This window comes from Stegostoma tigrinum, chromosome 34 (assembly GCF_030684315.1).
Source record: "Stegostoma tigrinum isolate sSteTig4 chromosome 34, sSteTig4.hap1, whole genome shotgun sequence".
In the NCBI taxonomy this organism is placed as follows: domain Eukaryota; kingdom Metazoa; phylum Chordata; class Chondrichthyes; order Orectolobiformes; family Stegostomatidae; genus Stegostoma; species Stegostoma tigrinum.
The window spans coordinates 23,633,163-23,654,748 of record NC_081387.1 but is presented as its reverse complement, the minus strand read 5'-3'; the positions used below and the strand labels follow the sequence as shown (position 1 = coordinate 23,654,748).

General features: G+C 45.5%; 1 protein-coding gene across 1 annotated transcript in view; it reads right to left on the bottom strand.

Annotated features, from left to right (window-relative positions):
- The window catches only part of LOC132206244 (butyrophilin subfamily 1 member A1-like), an 85,478-nt gene that overhangs the window by 9,238 nt on the left and 54,654 nt on the right, over positions 1 to 21,586 (bottom strand). Inside the window, exons 3-9 of the mRNA XM_059639622.1 lie at positions 14,319 to 14,666; positions 11,691 to 11,972; positions 10,241 to 10,360; positions 5,991 to 6,023; positions 4,998 to 5,110; positions 2,977 to 3,124; positions 2,356 to 2,382 (exon numbers count right to left, since the gene is read on the bottom strand). Coding sequence (XP_059495605.1) covers positions 2,356 to 2,382; positions 2,977 to 3,124; positions 4,998 to 5,110; positions 5,991 to 6,023; positions 10,241 to 10,360; positions 11,691 to 11,972; positions 14,319 to 14,666 — 1,071 coding nt within the window. The remainder of the gene's footprint in view (positions 1 to 2,355; positions 2,383 to 2,976; positions 3,125 to 4,997; positions 5,111 to 5,990; positions 6,024 to 10,240; positions 10,361 to 11,690; positions 11,973 to 14,318; positions 14,667 to 21,586) is intronic.

The following is a 21,586-nucleotide window of genomic DNA, read 5'->3' as shown; positions in this document are numbered from 1 at the left end:
ACAGCTGTAGTATGGTGCACTGAACTCTACATCGCCGAGGCCAGACGCCAACTTTCCAACACCTCCTCCTACCGCCGCCGTGATCATGGCCCCACCCCCGAACAACCAGCCATCATCTCCCAAACCATCCACAACCTCATCACCTCAGGTCACCTCCCACCGCAGCCTCCTTCCTCATCATTCCCCAACCCCGCATCGCCCACTTCTATCTCCTTCCCAAAATCCACAAACCTGACTGCTCTGGTCGACCCATTGTCCCCGCCTGCTCCTGCCTCACATACTCATCTCCACCTCTCTCGACTCCATTTTCTCCCCCTTGGTCCAGGAACTCCCCACCTACATCTGTAACACCACCCATGCCCTCCACCTCCTCCAAAACTTCCAATTCCCCAGTCCCCGACACCTCATCTTCAGCATGGATCTCCAGTCCCTTTACACCTGCATTCCCCATGCTGATGGCCTAAAGGCCCTCTGCTTCTTCCTGTCCCGCAGGCCCGGCCAGCCCCCCTCCACCAACATCCTTATCCGGTGAGCCAAAATCATCCTCACCCTTAACAACTTCTCCTTCAATTCCTCCCATTTCCTACAGACAAAGGGGGTGGCCATGGGTACCCACATGGGCCCAAGCTATGCCTGCTTCTTTGTAGGATACGTGGAACCGTCCCTCTTCCATAGCTACACTGTTCCCTATCCCCCACCTCTTCCTCCGTTCCATCGATGACTGTATCAGTTCATCCACTTTACTAACACCTTCCACCCCAACCTTAAGTTCACCTGGACCATCTCCAACACCTCCCTCACCTTCCTGGACCTCTCTGTCTCCATCTCACGCCACCAGCTGGAAATCGATGTCCATTTGAAGCCCACAGACTCCCACAGCTACCTCGAATACACCTCCTCTCACCCACCTTCCTGCAAAACTGCCATTCCCTATTCCCAATTCCTTTGCCTCCACCGCATTTGCTCCCAAGGTGAGGTGCTCCATTCCTAGACATTCCAGATGTCGTCGTTTTTCAAGGACCACAATTACCCGTCCAGAGTGGTCGAAAACGCCCTCGACCACATCTCTTGATTTTCCCGCACCTCAGCCCTCACACCCCGTCCCCGCAATAACAAGCAAGACAGAATTGCCCTCGTCCTCATGGATCACCATCCCGTTAACGTACGGAATCAAAGCATCATTCTCCGCCACTTCCGCCTCCTGCAATCTGAGCCCACGACCAAGGATATTTTTCCCTCCCCACCCTTATCTGCTTTCCGGTGGGACCGTGCTCTCTGTGGCTCCCTTGTCTGCTCCACACTCCCCTCCAACCCCACAAACCCCGGACTTTCCCTGCCACCGCAGGAAGTGCTACACCTGCCCCTACACCTCCCGCCTCACCCCCATCCCAGGCTCCAAGAAAACCTTCCACATTGAACAGATGTTCACCTGCATAACTACTAAATGTGGTACATTGTATCCGCTGTTCCCGATGTGGCCTTCTGTACGTCGGGGAAACCACGCGGAGGCATGGAGACCGCTTTGTGGAACACCAAACGACTGCACCTCCCAATCGCAAACCACTTCAACTCCCCCTCCCACTACTTGGATGACATGTCCATCCTGGGTCTCCTCCACTGCCACAACGATGCCACCAGAAGGCTGGAAGAACAGCACCTCATATTCCGCTTGGGAACCCGGCCTCCAATGGTCTCAAAGTGGACTTTAAAAGCTTCAAAATCACCCCACCCCCAACCTCATCCCAAGACCAGCCCCTCTTGTCCCCGCCTCCTTGACCTGTCCATCTTTTCTCCCATCTATCCGCTCCTCCCACCTCACTGCCCAAACCCCACCCTCACTTCCTTCCTACTAGGCTCACCCCCACCTCCTCGACATGTCCATCTTCCCTCAACTGACCAACCATCCCAAATCCCCACCTACACTCACTTTTATTGGCTCCATCCCTGCCTCCTTGAGCTGTCCATCTTCTCTTCACCTCAATGGTCCTCTATCCATCTTCTATCATCACCGTCCCCTCTCTCTATTTATTTCAGAATCTCCTTCCATTCCCCCATTTCTGAAGAAGGACGCAGACCTGAAACGTCAGTCTTCCTGCTCCTCTGATGCTCCCTGGCCTGCTGTGTTCCTCCAGCTCCACACTGTGTTATCTCAGACTCCAGCATCAGCAGTTCCTACTATCTCTAGATCAGCTACGATCTATGTGAATGACAGAGAAAACTCCCGCGGTCAGTCCCGCTCCTGTTTCTGATGGACACATATTCTTGTGGAATTTTCACTCGTACATTGTTTTGAGTTGTCAGCTTTTGAAATTTTTCCTTTCTGTGTGTTAAAATATTTCAAAGTTAAGATCTTACCTTTATACGCACAAATTCTCTTCCACTCTGGAAACAGAAATAATAAATAGACTGAAGAACTTGCTGTGACATGAAGCATAAATAATTTGGAGAAAGGTTCTGAACAGACACGTTTGAATGTGTTAGATACTGCTGAATGCACCTTCTGTGGCATTGCTCATTACAAACTGGAAATTAAGAACCAAATTTTGACGACTGTTACTGAGGCAGATCGCTCCAGTCGGGACATTTCTGGACTTGCTTCAGTTAAAAGGACCTGAATTGTGCAATTTTACCTCCAAAGGCAGTGGTGGGTTGGGGTGTGGGAGTTGGGGACATGGAATGGGGGTGAGTGCAGTGGGAAAGTCTGGGACAGAGTGGGGCTTGACTGACGTTGGAAACTGATCCTGAGCCACCAAGGCAGCAGGCGAGGGCTGAGATGGGCTGGTTAGAAGCCCTGCCTTGGTTCTCTGGGACTTCCTCCCCCAGCTGTGATAAAACCAGGGGCTCTCGACCCCCAAACTCTCTAATTGCTTCACACAATCCCCACGGCCCTTCCTGCTCTCCATGCCAACTCATGTCCCAAAACAATTCCCATTCCCCTTCTGATACTCCCCGGGTCAGCTCAATGTCAACTCCTACCCTTCAGACACTCATCGATCAAATATCGATCTTTTTGAGACAGAGTCTGGATCTGGAATTCAATGTCTGAGAGTCTGTTGGAGGCAGAAGCAATCACATCTTTCAAAAGAGAATGAGACGATGACCTGAAGAGTGTCGGTTTGCGGGGCTGCAGGGGAACAGCGGATGAGGTGACAGCAGGGAATTGTTGTTACAGAGAGTCAGAACGGACAAGACAGGCTGGATGGCTCCTTTCTGTGCTGTAACATTGTGCAATTCGAAAATCCAGCTCCACAAGCGCTCTCCAATGATTTATAAAGTAGAAAGGAATTTAATTTTAAAAATAAAAATTTAATTGGCATAATCATTCCAATTTTGCCACATTGTCTGCTTCTCAATTGAATGTAATCTGTCCTTTTCAAACAAATTAAACCAGTCAGCGTTATGAGTGATATAAACGTTGCCGAACAATATCAATCATGTCAAAAGTAATGCATTGACAGTGCTGAGCTTGGGAAGTCCCTGAGAAATAATGCATTGGAGGCTGAGGGGTGAGCTTGCACAGGTTTATAAAATCCTGAGGGCCATGGAAACGGGAAAGGGGAAGGGCTTTTCCCTGGGTTGGGGGGAGTGCATAGGTTTAAAGTGAGGGGGGAAGATATAAAAGGGATCGAAGGGGTAACTTTTTCACACAGGGGGTGGTGTGTGTATGGAGTGGGCTGCCAGAGGAAGTGGTGGGGCCTGGGACAATTACAACATTTAAAAGGGACCTGAGTGGGAATATGAACTGAAGGGTTTAAAGGGATATGGGCCAATTGCTGGCAAATGGCACGAGATTTATGTAAGTTATTTGGTTGGCATCGAGTTGGACTGAAGGGTCTGTTTCTGTGCTGTATATCACTATGACTGTAAGAGCAAGTTCTTTCTCAGTCTGTTATCAACACTTCTCGTCTCTCCTTTTAACTCCTCTCTTTCTGTTCTCACCCTGAAACTGCAGCTGCTGTTGTTGATTACAGACAGACAAGAGTTTGCTCTTGTAACCATTTCTCACACAACAACTCAGCCCGTGGGGCCGCAACTGCTTTAGCAGAAGAATGTTTATTTGAAGAAAAATGCCCGAGATATAAAATATTACAAGCCACAGGACGAGAAATGAGCACTTCCCAGCCAGATGCACTTTGAATCACAGAGTCCCTCCAGAGCAAAAGGAGGTCATTTGGGTCCAGACTGACTCTCCGAAGGGCATTCCACCCAGACCCATGGAGCACAGAAGTAGGCCCTGGCCCTGTAGATTCTGCACCATCCTGTCTACACAAATCCCAAATTCCAGCTCTTGGTTCAGAGTCTTGAATGATATGACATAGTTTTTAAGGGCTGCGAGGTTCCCTCTCTCGTACCCTCCCCCAGGCAGTGCATTTCAGATTCCCACCACCCTCCGCTGAGAAGGGTTTTCCTCAAATACACCCAAAACTTTCTGCTTCTCACCTAAAATTATTCCCCCTTGTTACTGACTCTTCAGCACTGCTTCCCTCCCACCCTGCCCGTACCCTCATAATCTCATACACCTCTCTCAGGTGCCCACCTCAGCCTTTTCTAATTTCCATAAAAACAACATGAACCTATCCAGCTTCTCTTCATAGCTGCGATGCTCCATCCCAGGCACCTTCCCAGTGACTCTCCTCTGCACCCCCTACAGGGCAATCACATCCTTCCTACAGTGAGGTGACCAGAACTGCATACAGCCCACCTAACCACAGTGCTGTACAGCTTCAGCATGACCTCCCTGCTCTTCTAACTGATGCCACACCTGTTAAAGCCAAGCGTCCCATATGCCACCTTAATTACCCTATTAATCTCTCCTGCTGCCTTCAGGGGCCTGTGGACCAGCACCCCAAGACTTCTCTGTTCCTCTCAGCTTCCGAATGTTCATGACTCATTAATTATTGCCTTGTCTTGATTCTTCTTCTGAAATGCAGCACCTCATACTTTTCAGGGTTAAATTCCTTCTGCCAATGGTCTGCCCATCTGCCCAACCCCTTTACATCCTCCTGTAAACTAAGCCCATCTTCCTCAATATTACCCAACCAGCCTATCTTTGTGTTGTCTACAAGCTTGCGAAGCATCAGCACACCCACTAAGCCCCCAACATTCACATCTACATTGTTTATTTCAATCACAAACAATAAGGGACACAGAACTGATCCTGCTCTATGCCACTGGACAGCAGCCTCTTGTGAACATCCTTCTCCCACCACCCTCTGTCTCCTCCCACTAATTGTGGATCCATCACGCCAAGTTCCCCTGGATCCCATGTGCTTTTACCATCTTGCTCAGTCTCCCATGTGGGGCCTTGTCAAAAGTTTTGTTGAAATCCACAATTTATGTGTCAACTTAAAGTAAGTTTAAAATAGACGAAAACAAATAACCATAGTTAAGAGTATTTTTGGATATAATTTTGTCAGAGATGTCTCTAAAACAAACTTCAGACTCTTAGGATTCAGGGCTTTTTTTCAGCTATTGATTGTCATCATTGGACACATTGTTTTCATTAACAAACACAGGATCATGTGTTATCTCAATCACAATGGAAAATTGGTAGAAATACATTTCAGTACTCTGATGTTAATACTGTTGAAGCATTTATTTATTTGAATTAAAACAATAGAAGTCTTTTAAAATTATATTTCTCATTTTCCTTCTCAACCTGTTAAATCTGTAATTCTTTTTCCATGACCACTTTCAATCTGATTCTGATTTCAGTTGGATTATAGACTCGAACAAACTAACTCTTTCAGCATAAAACATTTCTAAGTAAGTTATCAATTGTTTTCTCCTGGAATTATGAGGTCAAAATAAACGAAACCTGAGTAAGGATTTTAACATAAAAAGTCACATTGTATTAATCACACCATCAATATATATTAACGACTGACAGTCAAAGGCAAAATAAATGTAGCTTGTTCAATTATACTTGCAATTATTTCCAAAATCCACATTTCTTATGGCATTTGAACATTTTAGTATGAAACCCTTACCGCATTCTACGAACGATTTCTGAAGTTTTAGTCCTACAAAGATACAAAAATATTATCATGAGTGTTAGAAAAACAAATTTAATTGATCACATCTTCTCACCAAAACAGTTTGCATTGATCTGATGATTTTTCAATGAAAATCAGCTCTTACAAATATATAATTTAGCATCATCAGGTATTTCATGAATAAACCATGCTGCAGTTCAGGTACTGTAGGATTTTAATGCGTAACTGGTTTGTTTCCAAGGAGGATGAACTGGGAGATAGAAAATTAAATTAAAACATGAGAAACATTCTCAAATTGACACACCTTCTCATCAAGAAGTAAAACAGTAACAATATAGAGGAGTTGCCAGCCAACATTAGAAACAGCTTCCTTGTCATTGGCTGTTCCCCGATTCAATGGTGATGTCTACTCAGGGCCATGGGATCTTGCCATGGTCTTTGTGAAGTGAACAGGCTGACTCCCAGCCTTCGATTTTTGGGCACAACAGGCCGGATATCACAGGAGTTAGCAGGATCCTGAGTGCTAATGTGTTGCTTTTTTTAACAGATATTAGGTCTCACAGCATGATGCGGTTTGATCAGGTTCACCAGAGGAGGTGGTTTAGCACATTTAAAGCACATGGCTCAGGTGCAAGTGCAGTGGCATGGATCAGGGATTTGTTAACAGGCAGGAAACAGAGAGCAGGAATAAACAGGTCATTCTCATGTTGGCAGCTTGTGATGAGGGAGTTACCACAAGGATCGGACCTGGGCCTGCAGCTGTTTACAATATGGATAAACGATTTGGACGTGGTGACTAAATGTAACATTTCTCTGTTCACAGATAACACAAAGCGAGCTGGGAGCATGAGCTGTGAGAGAGAGATGCAAAGTGGTTTCAAGGGGAATTGGACAGAATGAGTGAGTGGGCAAGAACATGGTCAATGAAACTTAAGGTGGAAAAAGTGAGAGTCTCTATCCTCCAGCCTGCTCTCGTAGTCACAGCAGTGACATGGCTCGTCCAGGTCAGTTTGTGGTAACAATGGGGGGATTCAGTGGTGGCAACTGGACGTTGAGGAGCAATATTTCGATTCTGTTTTATTGTAAATTTTCATGGCCTGGCACTTGTGTGGTATAAATGTTAATCATTACTTGTCATTTCAAAATGTGGGTATTGCCCAGGTGCTGCTACATTTGGACATAAACTGCTTGAGGATGTGAGGAGCTGTGAATGGTGCTGAGCACTAAGCAATCTCCAGTGAACATCTCTCTGTCACAAGGTCCGAAGTGGGGATAGTCATTGATGAAGCAGCTGAAAATAGTTGGGCCAAGGAACATTCTTCTGAGGAATCCCTTGAGAAAAATCCTGGCGCTGAGGTGACTGACCTCCAACAATCACCAACATCTTCCTTTGAGCATTGTATGACTCCAACCTGCAGAGAGACCTCCCCAACTCTCATTGGTTCCAATTTTGTTCAGGCTCCTTGATGCTACACTCGGTCGAATGCAGCCTTGATGCCAAGGGCTGTCACTCTCACCTCACCGCTGGTATTCAGCTCTTTGTCCATGTTTGAACCTCCTGTAATGAGGTCAGGAGCTGGGTGGCCCTGTTGGAACTCAAACTGAGCAGGTTATTGCTGAGCAGGTGCTGCTTGGTAGCACTGTTACTGACACCTTCCATCACTTTGCTGATGATCCGTCTCTGTTCTTGGAGAAAGACAAGACGTTGCATTCCTGGAGTCAATGTGGAATTCCTATGCCTCCCAAATCCACAGAATGACGGCACAGAGTCCTGATGTGAACAAAGGACTGACAGCTCTGAAAGCCTCAGTTCAATGACCATCAGGACTGTTGGCTTTTTTATAGTTCATCCATTTCATTGCTCATTCCATCTCTGCCCTGATGATGCTTCATTGCTGGGCTCTGCCTGACAACACTGAGGGATGACGAAGGGGTTGGCATGAAGAGTGATGTCGACAGCGAGTGTTCAGTTCCCGCCCAGGCTGAGGTTCCCATGAAGGTGCCAGCTTCTCGGCCTCTTCCCTCGCCTGAGCTCTGGTGACCCTCATGTCAAACCACCACCAGCTGCCTCTCTCTAATGAGACAGCAGCCCAATGGCCCTCTGAGACTATGGTGACTCTGCCGTTTACTACCGTTTACAGCTGCTGTGTATTCCTGGTTGTGTGTTCCCAGGGAAAATCATTTCCCGCTGTATTCCATTGTGTCAGTGTTTCTGCCGGGAATGTCCTGCCCACAAGAGACAGGGCAGGTCGTTGACAGATGGTCGTTCAGGCTTTAATCTCCTTCAATAGTTTCTCAATACAGAGAGAACTGGAACAGGAATGTCATTAATTAAAATGACAGCAGCAAAGGTACAAGTACTGAATAACGCCTGTCTTTTTCCGGGGAATCTGGAACATTCTTTGTTCCAGGCCCCTCCCACAAACCTTTCTCCAGTTTGTCACATGACTGCATCGGTGCCATTTCACGCCCTGATCCATCCTGGGAAACACTCATCCACTTTGCCCCCAGTTTCCACCTCACTCTCACCTTCATCTGGATAATCTCTAATTCTTCTCCTCCCTTCCTTTCCTTGATTTCTCTGACTCAATTTCTGGAATATCCTGTTCATTAGTGTCTATCCCAAATCCACTGATTCTCACATATTCCCTGAATGTGTAACCTCGCTCCCTGCTTCCTGGAAGAAGTCAATTTTATTCTCCCGGTTTCTCTGTCACATCTGTACAGATGCTGGCACCTTCCACAATGATGCATCCAACACGTCTTACTTTTCCGTCACCCAAGGATCATGTCCCTCCCCACTGAGCTAACAAGGCCCTTCATGGTGTCCAACCCATTTTGGACATTTCTACACCTTCCCCTTCCCCTCCCTCCCAGAACAACAACAGCTTTCACCGGCATCTCCGTGTTCCATTCCATGAGCCTCTGGATTCAAAGATCTTCCTGCTATTTCCACCAGCTCCAACATGATGCCACCACCAAACACATCCTCCCCTTGACTCTCCTATCAGTGTTCCAAAGGGACTGCTCTCTCCCTGGTTCACTTTGTTATCATCCCCAACACCTTGTCTCTCTCCCATGGTTTTGCATACACATAACACCTCCCTTTCTACCCCTCCCTTTCCCACTGTCCAAGCTCCCTCCTTCCTGGTAAAGCAGCTCTTCCCCTGAACTTCTTTCAGTCTCGTCTATTGCATTCACTGTTCTCACTCTATCACCTCTGCACTGGGAAACTGGGTAACTGCTTAGCACAGCACCTCTGTTCATCCACAAGCATGGTCCTGAGATTTTTGCTATTTGTCATTTCAAGGCCCCAGCATCCTCTCATGGTCACATTCCTGCCCTGGGCCTGATGCAGTTTCCACTGAAACCCAATGTAACTGGAAAAGCAACACCTCATTTTCCATTGAGGCATTTGACAGCATCTGCACTGAATACTGGGTTTAACTCTCTGATCAAGAACTCTGTCTTCCATTCAGGATATCGTTCCGCCAGGGTCTGTATAATGTTCTCATGTATTTGCTTCCAGTCAGAGCTCCCATGAACACCTACCCGAGACAAATGGTTTGCTTTTTCACTCAAACCATGACTATTCCTCTCTTCTATTCCATGACACCTTTGATTTTGAATCCCTGTCGGTCGCCAACATTTCTCCAATTGTACCTTTAATTGCATCAAAACTTGCTAATTTTTCAACAGCATAGACCCATCATATTTCCACCTCTGTTCAGTTCCAAACAAGTTACATTAAACTCAAAACACTAACTCCTTTTTTCTCTCCATAGATGCTGTTAGAGTTCCTGTGTTTTTCCAGCACTGTGTGTTTTATCTTAACAGCTGAAATGGTGAAATGCAGCTCGAATTGTTGGTCCTTCTTGGGTTATTTCAGCTTCGCATTTGCCCAAGAAAATGTTTTGCATATTTACAAGTAGAATAATAATAATAAAATATTCAACAGGTAGCATCTGTTTAAGAATTATTAAAGGAGTATCTTCCATTCAGCCGGAGAATGGGAATGACAACTATTCCTTTATCCTTAATTTCAATGTGACCAGCTCTTCACACCACCAATCCCCAAAAAGTTAACACTGAAACACACAATGTTCTGGAGTAATGCTGTGGTCCTGAAATTCCCCAGGGTTGTTTCTGCTTTATAGTTTAACTGACGGAGATTGGGAGATCCCCCTGTGGATTTCCAGGCTTGTACCTTTATTGCCTTTAGTCAGTGTTACACTGAGATGTACCTTTAATCTGTCGATGGTGTTTCACACTCCAATAAAGCACAGCAGCGATGCCAGCAATCACACAACAGAGGGTCGCGAGTAAAGGTGCCAGCCAATCAGGGACACCAGGGAAGATATTGTCTGGAAAGTGAATACCAGTGAGTTATACAACTACATTTTGTGCAGCATGTCCATTAATATTACAAAATATTTACGAGTGGTGAATGTATATGAGATGTGCAGAGTCCTTCCAACAGTCTCCTGATATAAAATCAGTGGGTTCCACAGAAATACCCAGGAACAACAACACTGAAAGTGTTAAATAACCAATTGGGGGTGGAGCCCCTGCCCACTTCAATCGTTGCTACTGATATTTATTATGGTTCTCTTTACAAAGACAACGAATTTAACATTGGCTTTGGGATAACATTTGCAAATCAAAATAAATTATTTCATGAATAAACAATTTAAATTCAATCTGTGCATTTGAATTCCAGAACTCGTGGGCCCAATAATCTGAGCTAACTTGACCCCTCTGCCTGGGAAAGTGTTTCAAAAGTGTCAAATAAAAGCAAAATACAGTGAAAGCTGGAAATCTGAAACAAGGTAACACAAAGTGCTGCAGAAACTCAGCAAGTGTGTCAGCATCTGTGGAGAGAGGAACTTCACAGACACTGCCAGACCTGTGGAGTTTCTTCAGCATTTCCTGTGTTTGTCTCATTAGTCCTGAGCCACATCCAAACCATTTAATTTGTGACTCCAACCCTAATGCTGTGAATTCTGGTGTAGTCAGTCGCAGAGACCAGGGGCTGGGGTATTGCAGCATATACAGAGACACATAAGGCAGCTAGCAAATGCTGGAGGCCTGTGTTTGTAAATTATCCTTTTCTAGGCTACATTTAATCAATTTTAAAGTGTTTCACAAAGCAGTAATCTGATAACAATGAACAACAGGTCAAAGGAAGAGATATTAGGAAGAATTATTTTTTTCCTGATCTCTAATGGTTTCTATCTGTCAAACAACATCTTGATTTTAAAATTCTCATCTATGTTTACACGTTCCCCTATGCCTTTGCCTTCCTTATCTCCATAACCTCCTCCATCCCCAAACCCTCCAAAGCATCACCACTCATTGATATTGGCCACCAGAACAACCCCAGTTGTAAGTGCTCGACATTAGTGTCTACACCTTGTCTTGCCAGGGCCCAGGCTTTCAAAACAATTCCTTAAATCCCTGCAGCTCTCTGCCCTATTTTCCCACTGTAAGGAAAACCTAAAACCTGTCTCTTTACCCAAGCATTTAGTCCTGTGATTGAGTATCTCCTAATGTAGCGAAGTCACTTATTTTCCTTTACACAGTGAATGGCTTGACAAGTGAGAACATCTTGGGGACAGTTAAACACAAGGTGCAATCTATGGCACATTTTCAACTACTTTTAACTTTCTTGACTAAACATTCTCATTTACAAACCTGATATCCTGATTGGTGCTTCTCGTGTAATTCCCAAATGTTGATGGAGTATACGACACTTGAACCTGTTTGTTGACTGTTTTGCAATGACAATGATACTCTGGACGTTTACAAGACCATTGGAGTCCACATCATAACTTGGTTCAGCTTGTGATAAAACAGGTCCATCTTCACTGATCCACTCGATTTCTGGCTGAGGGAACCATCCACTGGATTTACACACAAGCTGGATTCCGTTTTTATGGTATCCCTTCAACTGAATCCAGGGCCTTTGACCCAAACCTGGAATCAGCACAAAATAGATTCAGAAACAGTAAACATGAGGAACACTTCCTGCAGCCTGTTAGAACTGGGTATTTAATGTTATTGATAGATATCTGCTCACTGCTTTTCACTGACTTTGTTGCGATTTTGAACTACTTTTTATCTGAGAATATGTCCAGATAGAATTGTGAAGACACAACAGGTAACACTCATTCAGATTAATTAACTGGCACAAAATTACACTCCAGCTAAACATCACTTAAAACGAGAGGAAAACAGAAAAGCAGGGAGACAAAAAAACCCGAAAAATTTCTAAACAACTACACCTGAGGAAAAATGAAACGATGAACATTACAGTAAGAGTAAGGTGACACCAAAGAATTTTCAAACTGCTGTTGACTATTTTCACCCTTTTCTAACTCCACGTGAAGAGCAGGGAGTGGGGTTATTTACGTATTAGGGTCAGGTCATTGTGGCAGTGACAGAGCATTGACCCAGCAGTCTCTGCGGGATATCAGTTTGCGATGATAGTGGAAGAGTTAAATGGTGATTTCTATGTTCACAGTATGAGACATTCTCCAGTCCAACCTTGTATACCATCGAGCCAGTGTGAGCAAAACTATCCCGAGGGGCCTTGGGAGTCATAAGTGATGAGAAGACAGAGAAAGTGGATGTGTAGGATAAGGAATGGAGCAAACAGTACATGCAAGGTCGGGCTGGGATCCGGTTAAACGGTTACTGATTGGGTGAATAAGATATTAACCGGAGACTGGAGAAGTCTGTTTCTCAGTATTTGTAGCAGACGAGTTGGCAATTTCGGTCGAGAGATGTGACGGAAATGGTCATTAATATTTTTGTATTCTACTGAGTTTCATTCGGCCTAGTGTGGAGAGTACTCTCCCTGTATTTGCCTCAATATTTAATCAAAAAACCTGGACTCAAAACTCCTGGAGTCAATCATTGGAAACTCCAACAACAGTTTCACCCTGGCAGGCAGTGCCAGGCACCTACCACCCCCTGAATAGATCTTGCCTTGCACATCTCCTTTAAACATTACCCTCCGAGCGAAACCTATGGCCTCGGTACTTGACATTTCCACACTGGGAAAAAAACTCCAACTCTCCACCCTATCCAAGCCTTTCATAATTTTTTATCCTTTCATCGGGTCGCTCCTGTCGCAAAGACAACCCAAATTTGTCCAACCTAGCCTCACAACGAACATGCAGCGATCCAGGGAACAGCCTGGTAAACCTCTTTTGGGCCCTCTCCAAGGCCTCCACATCCTTCCTGTTGTGTGGCAACCAGAACTGCACACAAAGCTCCAAATGTGGTCTATCTAAAGTCTTGTACAGCAAATGACGTGTCACCTTTTATACTCGATGCCCTGACAAATGAAGGCAAGTATGCAGTGTACCTTCTTTACTAGCTTAGCTACTTATTTATCCCCTTTCAGGGAGCTACAGACTTACACTTCAAGATCCCTCTGTACAGCAATGCTCCGAAGGGTCCTGCCATTTACTTTATACTTTCAACTTGCTTTTGGCCTCCCAAAATGCATCACTTTACACTTGTCTGGATTAAACTCCATCCGCCAGTTCTCCACCCAACTGATCAATATCCTGCTGTATCCTTTGATAATGTTCCACAAATCCACCAATTTTTGAGTCATCTACAAATGTACTAAAACATTTATGTGTATTGCAAGCATCAGAGTCAGATCTAGAAGGGCTAATAGAGCCAGTACACCAAGCAGGGAAGTTCACCACTTTTCAGGGCAAACAGCTCGGAGCCATTCAGGTTAGTGAGTTGTCTGAGGACAGCAGCATCATTTGGTCTGTGACAACTGAACATCAAACAAAAATATAAAAAGGATATAACACATGCTGGTGCCTTAACCGGCTGTCCTCAAACATTTAATGATGAGCATTAGTCACGGTAATAATTCATCTGGTTCACTTACAGCCTCAGAATGAGCAGTACCCCATTGAAGTCAGTGATGAAGAGCAATATCTTCAATCAGAGGGAAGTGAGTCTCTGAAACTCTCTACCCTTGAGACTGTGGAAATTCAGAATGGTCAAGATAGAGGCCAGTAGATTTCTGGTTACGAATGACATCAATGGACACGGTGATGGAGTAAGAAGGTCGTAGTGAGTTAGATGACCGGCTGCGATCTAACTGAATGGGAGAGCAGGCTCAATGGGCTGCATGGCCTACTCTTGTCCAATGTTCCCACGCCTTATTTCATATTGATACATTACAAACGTTAAATTAATTTAATTGTTCAATGTTAAAACATTAATTTAAACTGGTCGTTTCGAACTCTGAGACATATCACTTCTCCAAAGTTACTGAGGTGTACAGACCTATGACATTCAGTCTGGCCGCAGCTTCTGCAGAATAGGTTCCGCTATTAACTAAACATCTGTATTCCCCTCGATCAAAAACTGTTGTGTTCTTTATCCGAAGAGAAATGGCTCCTTGTGTCAGTTCATTTTTCAACAGTTCTGTCCTTCCTCTGTAATTCCTGGGCTGAACAGCAGCATCATGGTCCCCACGTCCGTACACATGAACGGGTGAATCTAGACCTGATTTAAACCACTGAACCAACATGTTGCTGGCAGGGATGGCTGGCACAAGCTGGCATTCCAACAGAGCATCTTCACCCAAAATGGCTTCAACAGGTTCAGCAGGTCCAATGACAAGGAACTCACCTAGCGAACAGAACAATAAAACATATAATTCAGTATTTATGTAATCCTAAACTCTCCCACAAGAGAAAACCTTTCCACATTGACCCTGTTAACTCCATTTAGTTTCTTGTATGTTTGAATAAGATTACCTCTCATTCTTCTAAACACCATTGAGTATAGGCCCAACCTACTCAATCTCTACTCACAAGAAAATCCCTCCAAACCCAGGATTAATCTAGTGAAGCTTTGCTGGGCTGTCTCCAATGCACTTTGTCGTTCCTTAGATCACAGAGCTGTTTGCAGTTGTGGAAGAACAATTTTACATCACAAGGGTAGATGGGAATTTAGGCCATGACAGAAAAGGCAGCCTTGGGAGAAACTGATGGCATAGAGAAAGAATTTTAATTTGTTAGCATGCGGGATTTTAATGAGCTTAGCGGAAAACAGCAGGTAATTACTCAGACTGTGTTAGCACTATATGCATGTTATCTTAGCGAGAGTTAGAGAAGGATCTTTTGATATATTGTCACTATACCAAGGTTTTAGGCTCAATCAGAGATGTCCCCTGTATCCCTGTGGAGCCTAGTTACTGATAAGCTAGAGCTTCAATCAAACTGTATATCACTCCCTGCGCTAGCTGCATGCCAAAGGTTATTTGAAGAAGTAATTATTAAGGTATCTGTAAGACAGCATTCCTGTTGCCTCCAGCAGCGTCTGTTTTCTTTCAACTTACAATGAATGAATCGACAAACACAAGATGTCACAGGAACACCCTGCTCTGAAGTTAATGGTGTAAAGGAGATTGTTATTCTCTGTATTAGCAGAGTCGGGAGCCTTGGAGATCGACACTCACTTGCCTTGGTACCAAGTAAGAAAATAAACTGCTTCAAACGGAAGCTGGAGTCAAGTCTCATTATTAGCTAAGTAGAAATAAAAGTTTCTACAATAGCAGTCTTCTCGGTGTGGTCTGGCTAGTGTCTTGTTTTTAGCAAGACTTCTCGACTTTTATGCTGCATTCCCTTTGAAATAAAGGCTGATATTTCATTTGACTTCCCTGTAATTTGCTGAACCTGTGTGTTAGCTTCTTGTGATTTATGCACAAATATTTTCAAATGCCTGTGTGCTGCAGCTTTCTGCAGTCTTTCTCCTATGAAATAATAGTCAGTTCCTCTATTCTTACTGCCAACATGCATCACCTCACATTTTCCCACATTAAACTCCAACAGCCACGTTTGTGTGCACTCACTAACTTGTGTATTTCCCAGTGCAGCCTGTCTGCGTCATTGTCATCACTTGTCTTCTCACTGATTATTGTGTCATCTGCCAACTCGGCAACAAACCATTCACTTTCATTGTGCAAGTTGTGAATCCATGTTGTGAACAATTGTGGGACTGGCACCAATCCCTGTGGCACTGCATAACAAAACTCCACTCTCAAAATGACCCTTTACCTTAACCCTGACTCCCATTAGTTAGCCAACTGTAGAATCAGAGGGGCAAACAAATTCGTGTGAAAAGTTCAGTTGCATTCCGTGAGCCAATGTTTCCAGGCAATAAAGAGACCCAATGTATCACGAGGGAAGATAAAGTAATAAATGGTGGAAACACGACCTCCATAAAACCGTTTCCAAAGACGTACAAAGAAAGGTCACGGCTGAGAGACACAAACAATTGAAACTTAAGGCAGATGTAGGACAGGCCTGAGGAGAGTGCGCACTGGGGAGGTTACAGTCCCATAGCAGGTTAGATCAGGCCCGAGGAGAGTGCGCACTGGGGAGGTTACAGTCCCATAACATGTTAGATCAGGCCCGAGGAGAGTGCGCACCGGGGAGGTTCCAGCTCATAGCAGGTTAGATAAGACCCGAGGAGAGTGCGCACCGGGGAGGTTAGAGTCCCATAACAGGTTAGATCAGGCCCGAGGAGAGTGCGCACTGGGGAGGTTACAGTCCCATAACAGGTTAGATCAGGCCCGAGGAGAGTGCGCACTGGGGAGGTTAGAGTCCCACAGCAGGTTAGATAAAGCCCGAAGAGAGTGCGCACTGGGGAGGTGAGACCCCCATAGCAGGTTAGATAAGGCCCAAGGAGAGTGCACCCTGGGGAGGTGAGACCCCCACAGCAGGTTAGATAAGGCCCGAAGAGAGTGCGCACTGGGAAGGTTGGAGCCCACAGCAGGTTAGGTAAGGCCTGAGGAGAGTCCGCACTGGGGAGGTTAGAGCCCAGAGCAGGTTAGGTAAGGCCTGAGGAGAGTGCGCCCTGGGGAGGTTAGAGCCCCACAGCAGGTTATAACAATTGATAGAAATTAATATCTCCCCTAATCTGCCATACAAAAGTTCATGCAGAATTTGGAAGAGTTCTTCATGAAAAACAACTGTTTAGGTTATTGGTAAATAATGCGATGCAGCTGGCATATGTCTGGGGAGGAATAAAACTGTCAGAAGCGTTGTAGGATCCCAAAGTCAAATTATGGATGTATCTGGGTAGACATCATGAGATTACTGGAGGTCCTAGGGCTGTCCACATGTTTACTGGATTGGACACATAGATAAGGGGTAAGTGGCTAACAGTGACATCAATGTTGCACAGAATTATTGTGATGCAAAGGGTAAAAAATGTTGTATTTTGCTGAGGAACTCAGAGCATCGTTGTTCTCCAATCCGAGCTTGTTATGATGAGGACAACTGTTCCCCAAGTGAAGGTCAGGTCGCTGTGGTCTCTGGCCTATCCCACATTAGTGGTCATCGAACTCTGAATAAACTCTGCTAAGGAACACGGGACATAAGATTCTTCTTTGGTATATCTCCCTCCAACAGCTTTTTGATAATTTTTTGGAAATCCAAATATATTACATCCACTGCTTCCCCTTTATCTATTGTGCTTATTATATCCTCAAGGAATTCTAACTCATTTGACAGGCAAGATTTCCCCTTCATGAAGCCATGCTGGCTCTGCTTGATTATATTATGTATTTCTAAGGGTTTCACTATCACAACCTTTAAAACAAACTCGAACACTTGCTCAATAACAGATATTGAGACAACTGGCCAATAGTTGCCTGTTTTTGTCTCTTTCCCTTTTTGAATAAGTCTGTTGCATTTGCAGTTTTACAGTTGGGGGATTTTTCCAAAATATGAGGCTACTTGAAAGATTACATCCTCTGTCTCTGTAACTACTTTCTTTAGTATCCTGGGATGCAATCACTGAGGAGCTGGCCTTTAGTCCCTTGCGTCTCACTGGTACTTCTTCACTGGTGATATTTTTTGAACTTATTTCCCACCTTCCCTCACTTTTGCCCCTTGATGAATCAGTATTCGCTGGTTCTGAAGATGGGTCACTGGGCTTGAAATATTATCCCAGTTTCTATCTCCACAAATGCTGCCAGATCTGCTGAGTTTCTTCTGTTATTTCTGCTTTTATTTACTTGGATTTCCATCTGGGAAAGAGCGTTTGTGAATGAGACCAATTTTTACAGCACCGGTAATCATTTCATTGTCACCATTACTGAGTCTAACTTTCACTTCATCCATTCTTTCAGAAACGCCTTTGATCATTAGTGGGTTAGAAAAAGGTCACCATAAGCCCCAAAGCTATTCCCTCCCAACGTGCACACTACTGCTGTTGCTACCTCGTGACTGGCATTTTCCCAAAAAAGCATGTCACCTCCCCAATCCGGGATCAGGCTATTCTCACATCTGTGACACACACATGGACAATCCATTGGCACATTTGCGGGAATGTAACTGTTCCTGAAGATATTAGCAAATCCATGGAAACAATACTCTCATCCAGCTTGGCAATATATCATATAATGATCTGGATGTGAGATTGCTTGCTGAGCTGGAAGGTTCATTTTCAGACTTTTCGTCACCATTCTAGGTAACATCATCAGTGAGCCTCCGACAAAGCGCTGGTGTTATGTCCCGCTTTCTATTTATCTGGTTAGGTTTCCTTGGGTTGGTAATGTCATTTCCTGTGTTGGTGATGTCATTTCCTGTTCTTTTTCTCAGGGGATGGTAGATTGGCTCCAAATCAATGTGTTTGTTGATGGAGTTCCGGTTGGAATGCCATGCTTCTAAGAATTCTCGTGCATGTCTCTGTTTGGCTTGTCCTAGGATGGATGTGTTGTCCCAATCAAAGTGGTGTCCTTCCTCATCTGTGTGTAAGGATTCGAGTGATAGTGGGTCATGTCATTTTGTGGCTAGTTGATGTTCATGTATCCTGGTGGCTAGCTTTCTGCCTGTTTGTCCAATGTAGTGTTTGTCACAGTTCTTGCAAGGTATTTTGTAGATGATGTTTGTTTTATTTGTTGTCTGTATAGGGTCTTTTAAGTTCATTAGCTGCTGTTTTAGTGTGTTGGTGGGTTTGTGGGCTACCCTGATGCCAAGGGGTCCGAGTAGTCTGGCAGTCATTTCGGAAATGTCTTTGATGTAGGGGAGAGTGGTTATGGTTTCTGAGCCCGTTTTGTCTGTTTGTTTGGGTTTGTTGCTGAGAAATCGGTGGACTGTGTTCATAGGGTACCCATTCTTTTTGAATACGCTGTATAGGTGATTTTCCTCTGCTCTGCGTAGTTCCTTTGTGCTGCAGTGTGTGGTGGCTCGTTGGAATAATGTTCGAATGCAGCTTCGTTTGTGGGTGTTGGGATGGTTGCTCCTGTAGCTCAGTATTTGGCCCGTATGTGTTGTTTTCCTGTAGACGCTGGTTTGAAGTTCCCCATTGGCTGTTCGCTCTACTGTGACATCTAGGAATGGCAGTTTGCTGTTGTTTTCCTCCTCTTTTGTGAATGTTATGCCAGGAAGGGTATTATTGATGGTCTTGAAGGTTTCCTCTAATTTGTTTTGTTTAGTGATAACAAAGGTGTCATTCACGCAGCGGACCCAAAGTTTGGGTTGGATGATTGGCACAGCTGTTTGTTCGAGTCTCTGCATTACTGCCTCTGCTAAGAACCCTGATATCGGAGATCCCATGGGTGTACCGTTGGTTTGTCTGTAGGTTTTGTTATTGAAAGTGAAGTGGGTGGTGAGGCATAGGTCCACTAGCTTGATGATGTTGTCCTTGCTGATGAGGTTGGAGGTGTCTGGTGGATGTGTCTTCGGTTCTTCTAATAGTGTCATCAGTGTTTCTTTGGCCAGGTCGATGTTGATGGATGTGAACAGGGCTGTTACATCAAAGGAGACCATTATTTCACCCTCTTCTATCTTGGTATCTTTGATGATGTTCAGGAATTCTTGGGTGAAGCGAATCGTATTCTGTAGAACCAAAAATTCACAAACCCGGAGACCCCTCAGGCCCATAGTGTCGCTACTTGGAAGACCAACCTACAGATTAGCCAAGGAACTACACAAAAGACTAAAACAACTAGTAGAAGACTCCCACCACTCCATTGGCGATAGCAGATTAAAGTGTTGCACTTGGAAAGTACATAAGTCGCTGGACTGGAATTTCTCAGATCACACATCCCAGTTTGTCAGTGAAATGAAGCGACTGGATTTGAAACAGAGAATCTGAGAAGACTTAGGTAATAAAATGTGAGGCTGGATGAACACAGCAGGCCAAGCAGCATCTCAGGAGCACAAAAGCTGACGTTTTGGGCCTAGACCCTTCATCAGAGAGGGGGATGGCGTGAGGGTTCTGGAATAAATAGGGAGAGAGGGGGAGGCGGACCGAAGATGGAGAGAAAAGAAGATAGGTGGAGAGAGTATAGGTGGGGAGGTAGGGAGGGGATAGGTCAGTCCAGGGAAGACGGACAGGTCAAGGAGGTGGGATGAGGTTTGTAGGTAGGAGATGGAGGTGCGGCTTGGGGTGGGAGGAAGGGATGGGTGAGAGGAAGAACAGGTTAGGGAGGCAGACACAGGTTGGACTGGTTTTGGCATGCAGTGGGTGGAGAGGAACAGCTGGGCTGGTTGTGTGGTGCAGTGGTGGGAGGGGATGAACTGGGCTGGTTTTGGGATGCTGTGGGGGAAGAGGAGATTTTGTAGCTGGTGAAGTCCACATTGATACCATTGGGCTGCAGGGTTCCCAAGCGGAATATGAGTTGCTGTTCCTGCAACCTTCGGGTGGCATCATTGTGGCACTGCAGGAGGCCCATGATGGGCATGTCATCTAAAGAATGGGAAGGGGAGTGGAAATGGTTTGCGACTGGGAGGTGCAGTAGTTTATTGCGAACCGAGTGGAGGTGTTCTGCAAAGCGGTCCCCAAGCCTCCACTTGGTTTCCCCAATGTAGAGGAAGCCACACCGGTTACAGTGGATGCAGTATACCACATTGGCAGATGTGCAGGTGAACCTCTGCTTAATATGGAAAGTCATCTTGGGGCCTGGGATAGGGGTGAGGGAGGAGGTGTGGGGGCAAGTGTAGCATTTCCTGCGGTTGCAGGGGAAGGTGCCAGGTGTGGTGGGGTTGGAGGGCAGTGTGGAGCGAACAACGGAGTCACGGAGAGAGTGGTCTCTCCATCATGGGCCTCCTGCAGTGCCACAATGATGCCACCCAAAGGTTGCAGGAACAGCAACTCATATTCCGCTTGGGAACCCTGCAGCCCAATGGTATCAATGTGGACTTCACCAGCTTCAAAATCTCCCCTTCCCCCACCGCATCCCAAAACCAGCCCAGTTCGTCCCCTCCCCCCACTGCACCACACAACCAGCCCAGCTCTTCCCCTCCACCCACTGCATCCCAAAACCAGTCCAACCTGTGTCTGCCTCCCTAACCTGTTCTTCCTCTCACCCATCCCTTCTTCCCACCCCAAGCCGCACCTCCATCTCCTACCTACTAACCTCATCCCACCTCCTTGACCTGTCCGTCTTCCCTGGACTGACCTATCCCCTCCCTACCTCCCCACCTATACTCTCTCCACCTATCTTCTTTTCTCTCCATCTTCGTTCCGCCTCCCCCTCTCTCCCTATTTATTCCAGAACCCTCAACCCATCCCCCTCTCTGATGAAGGGTCTA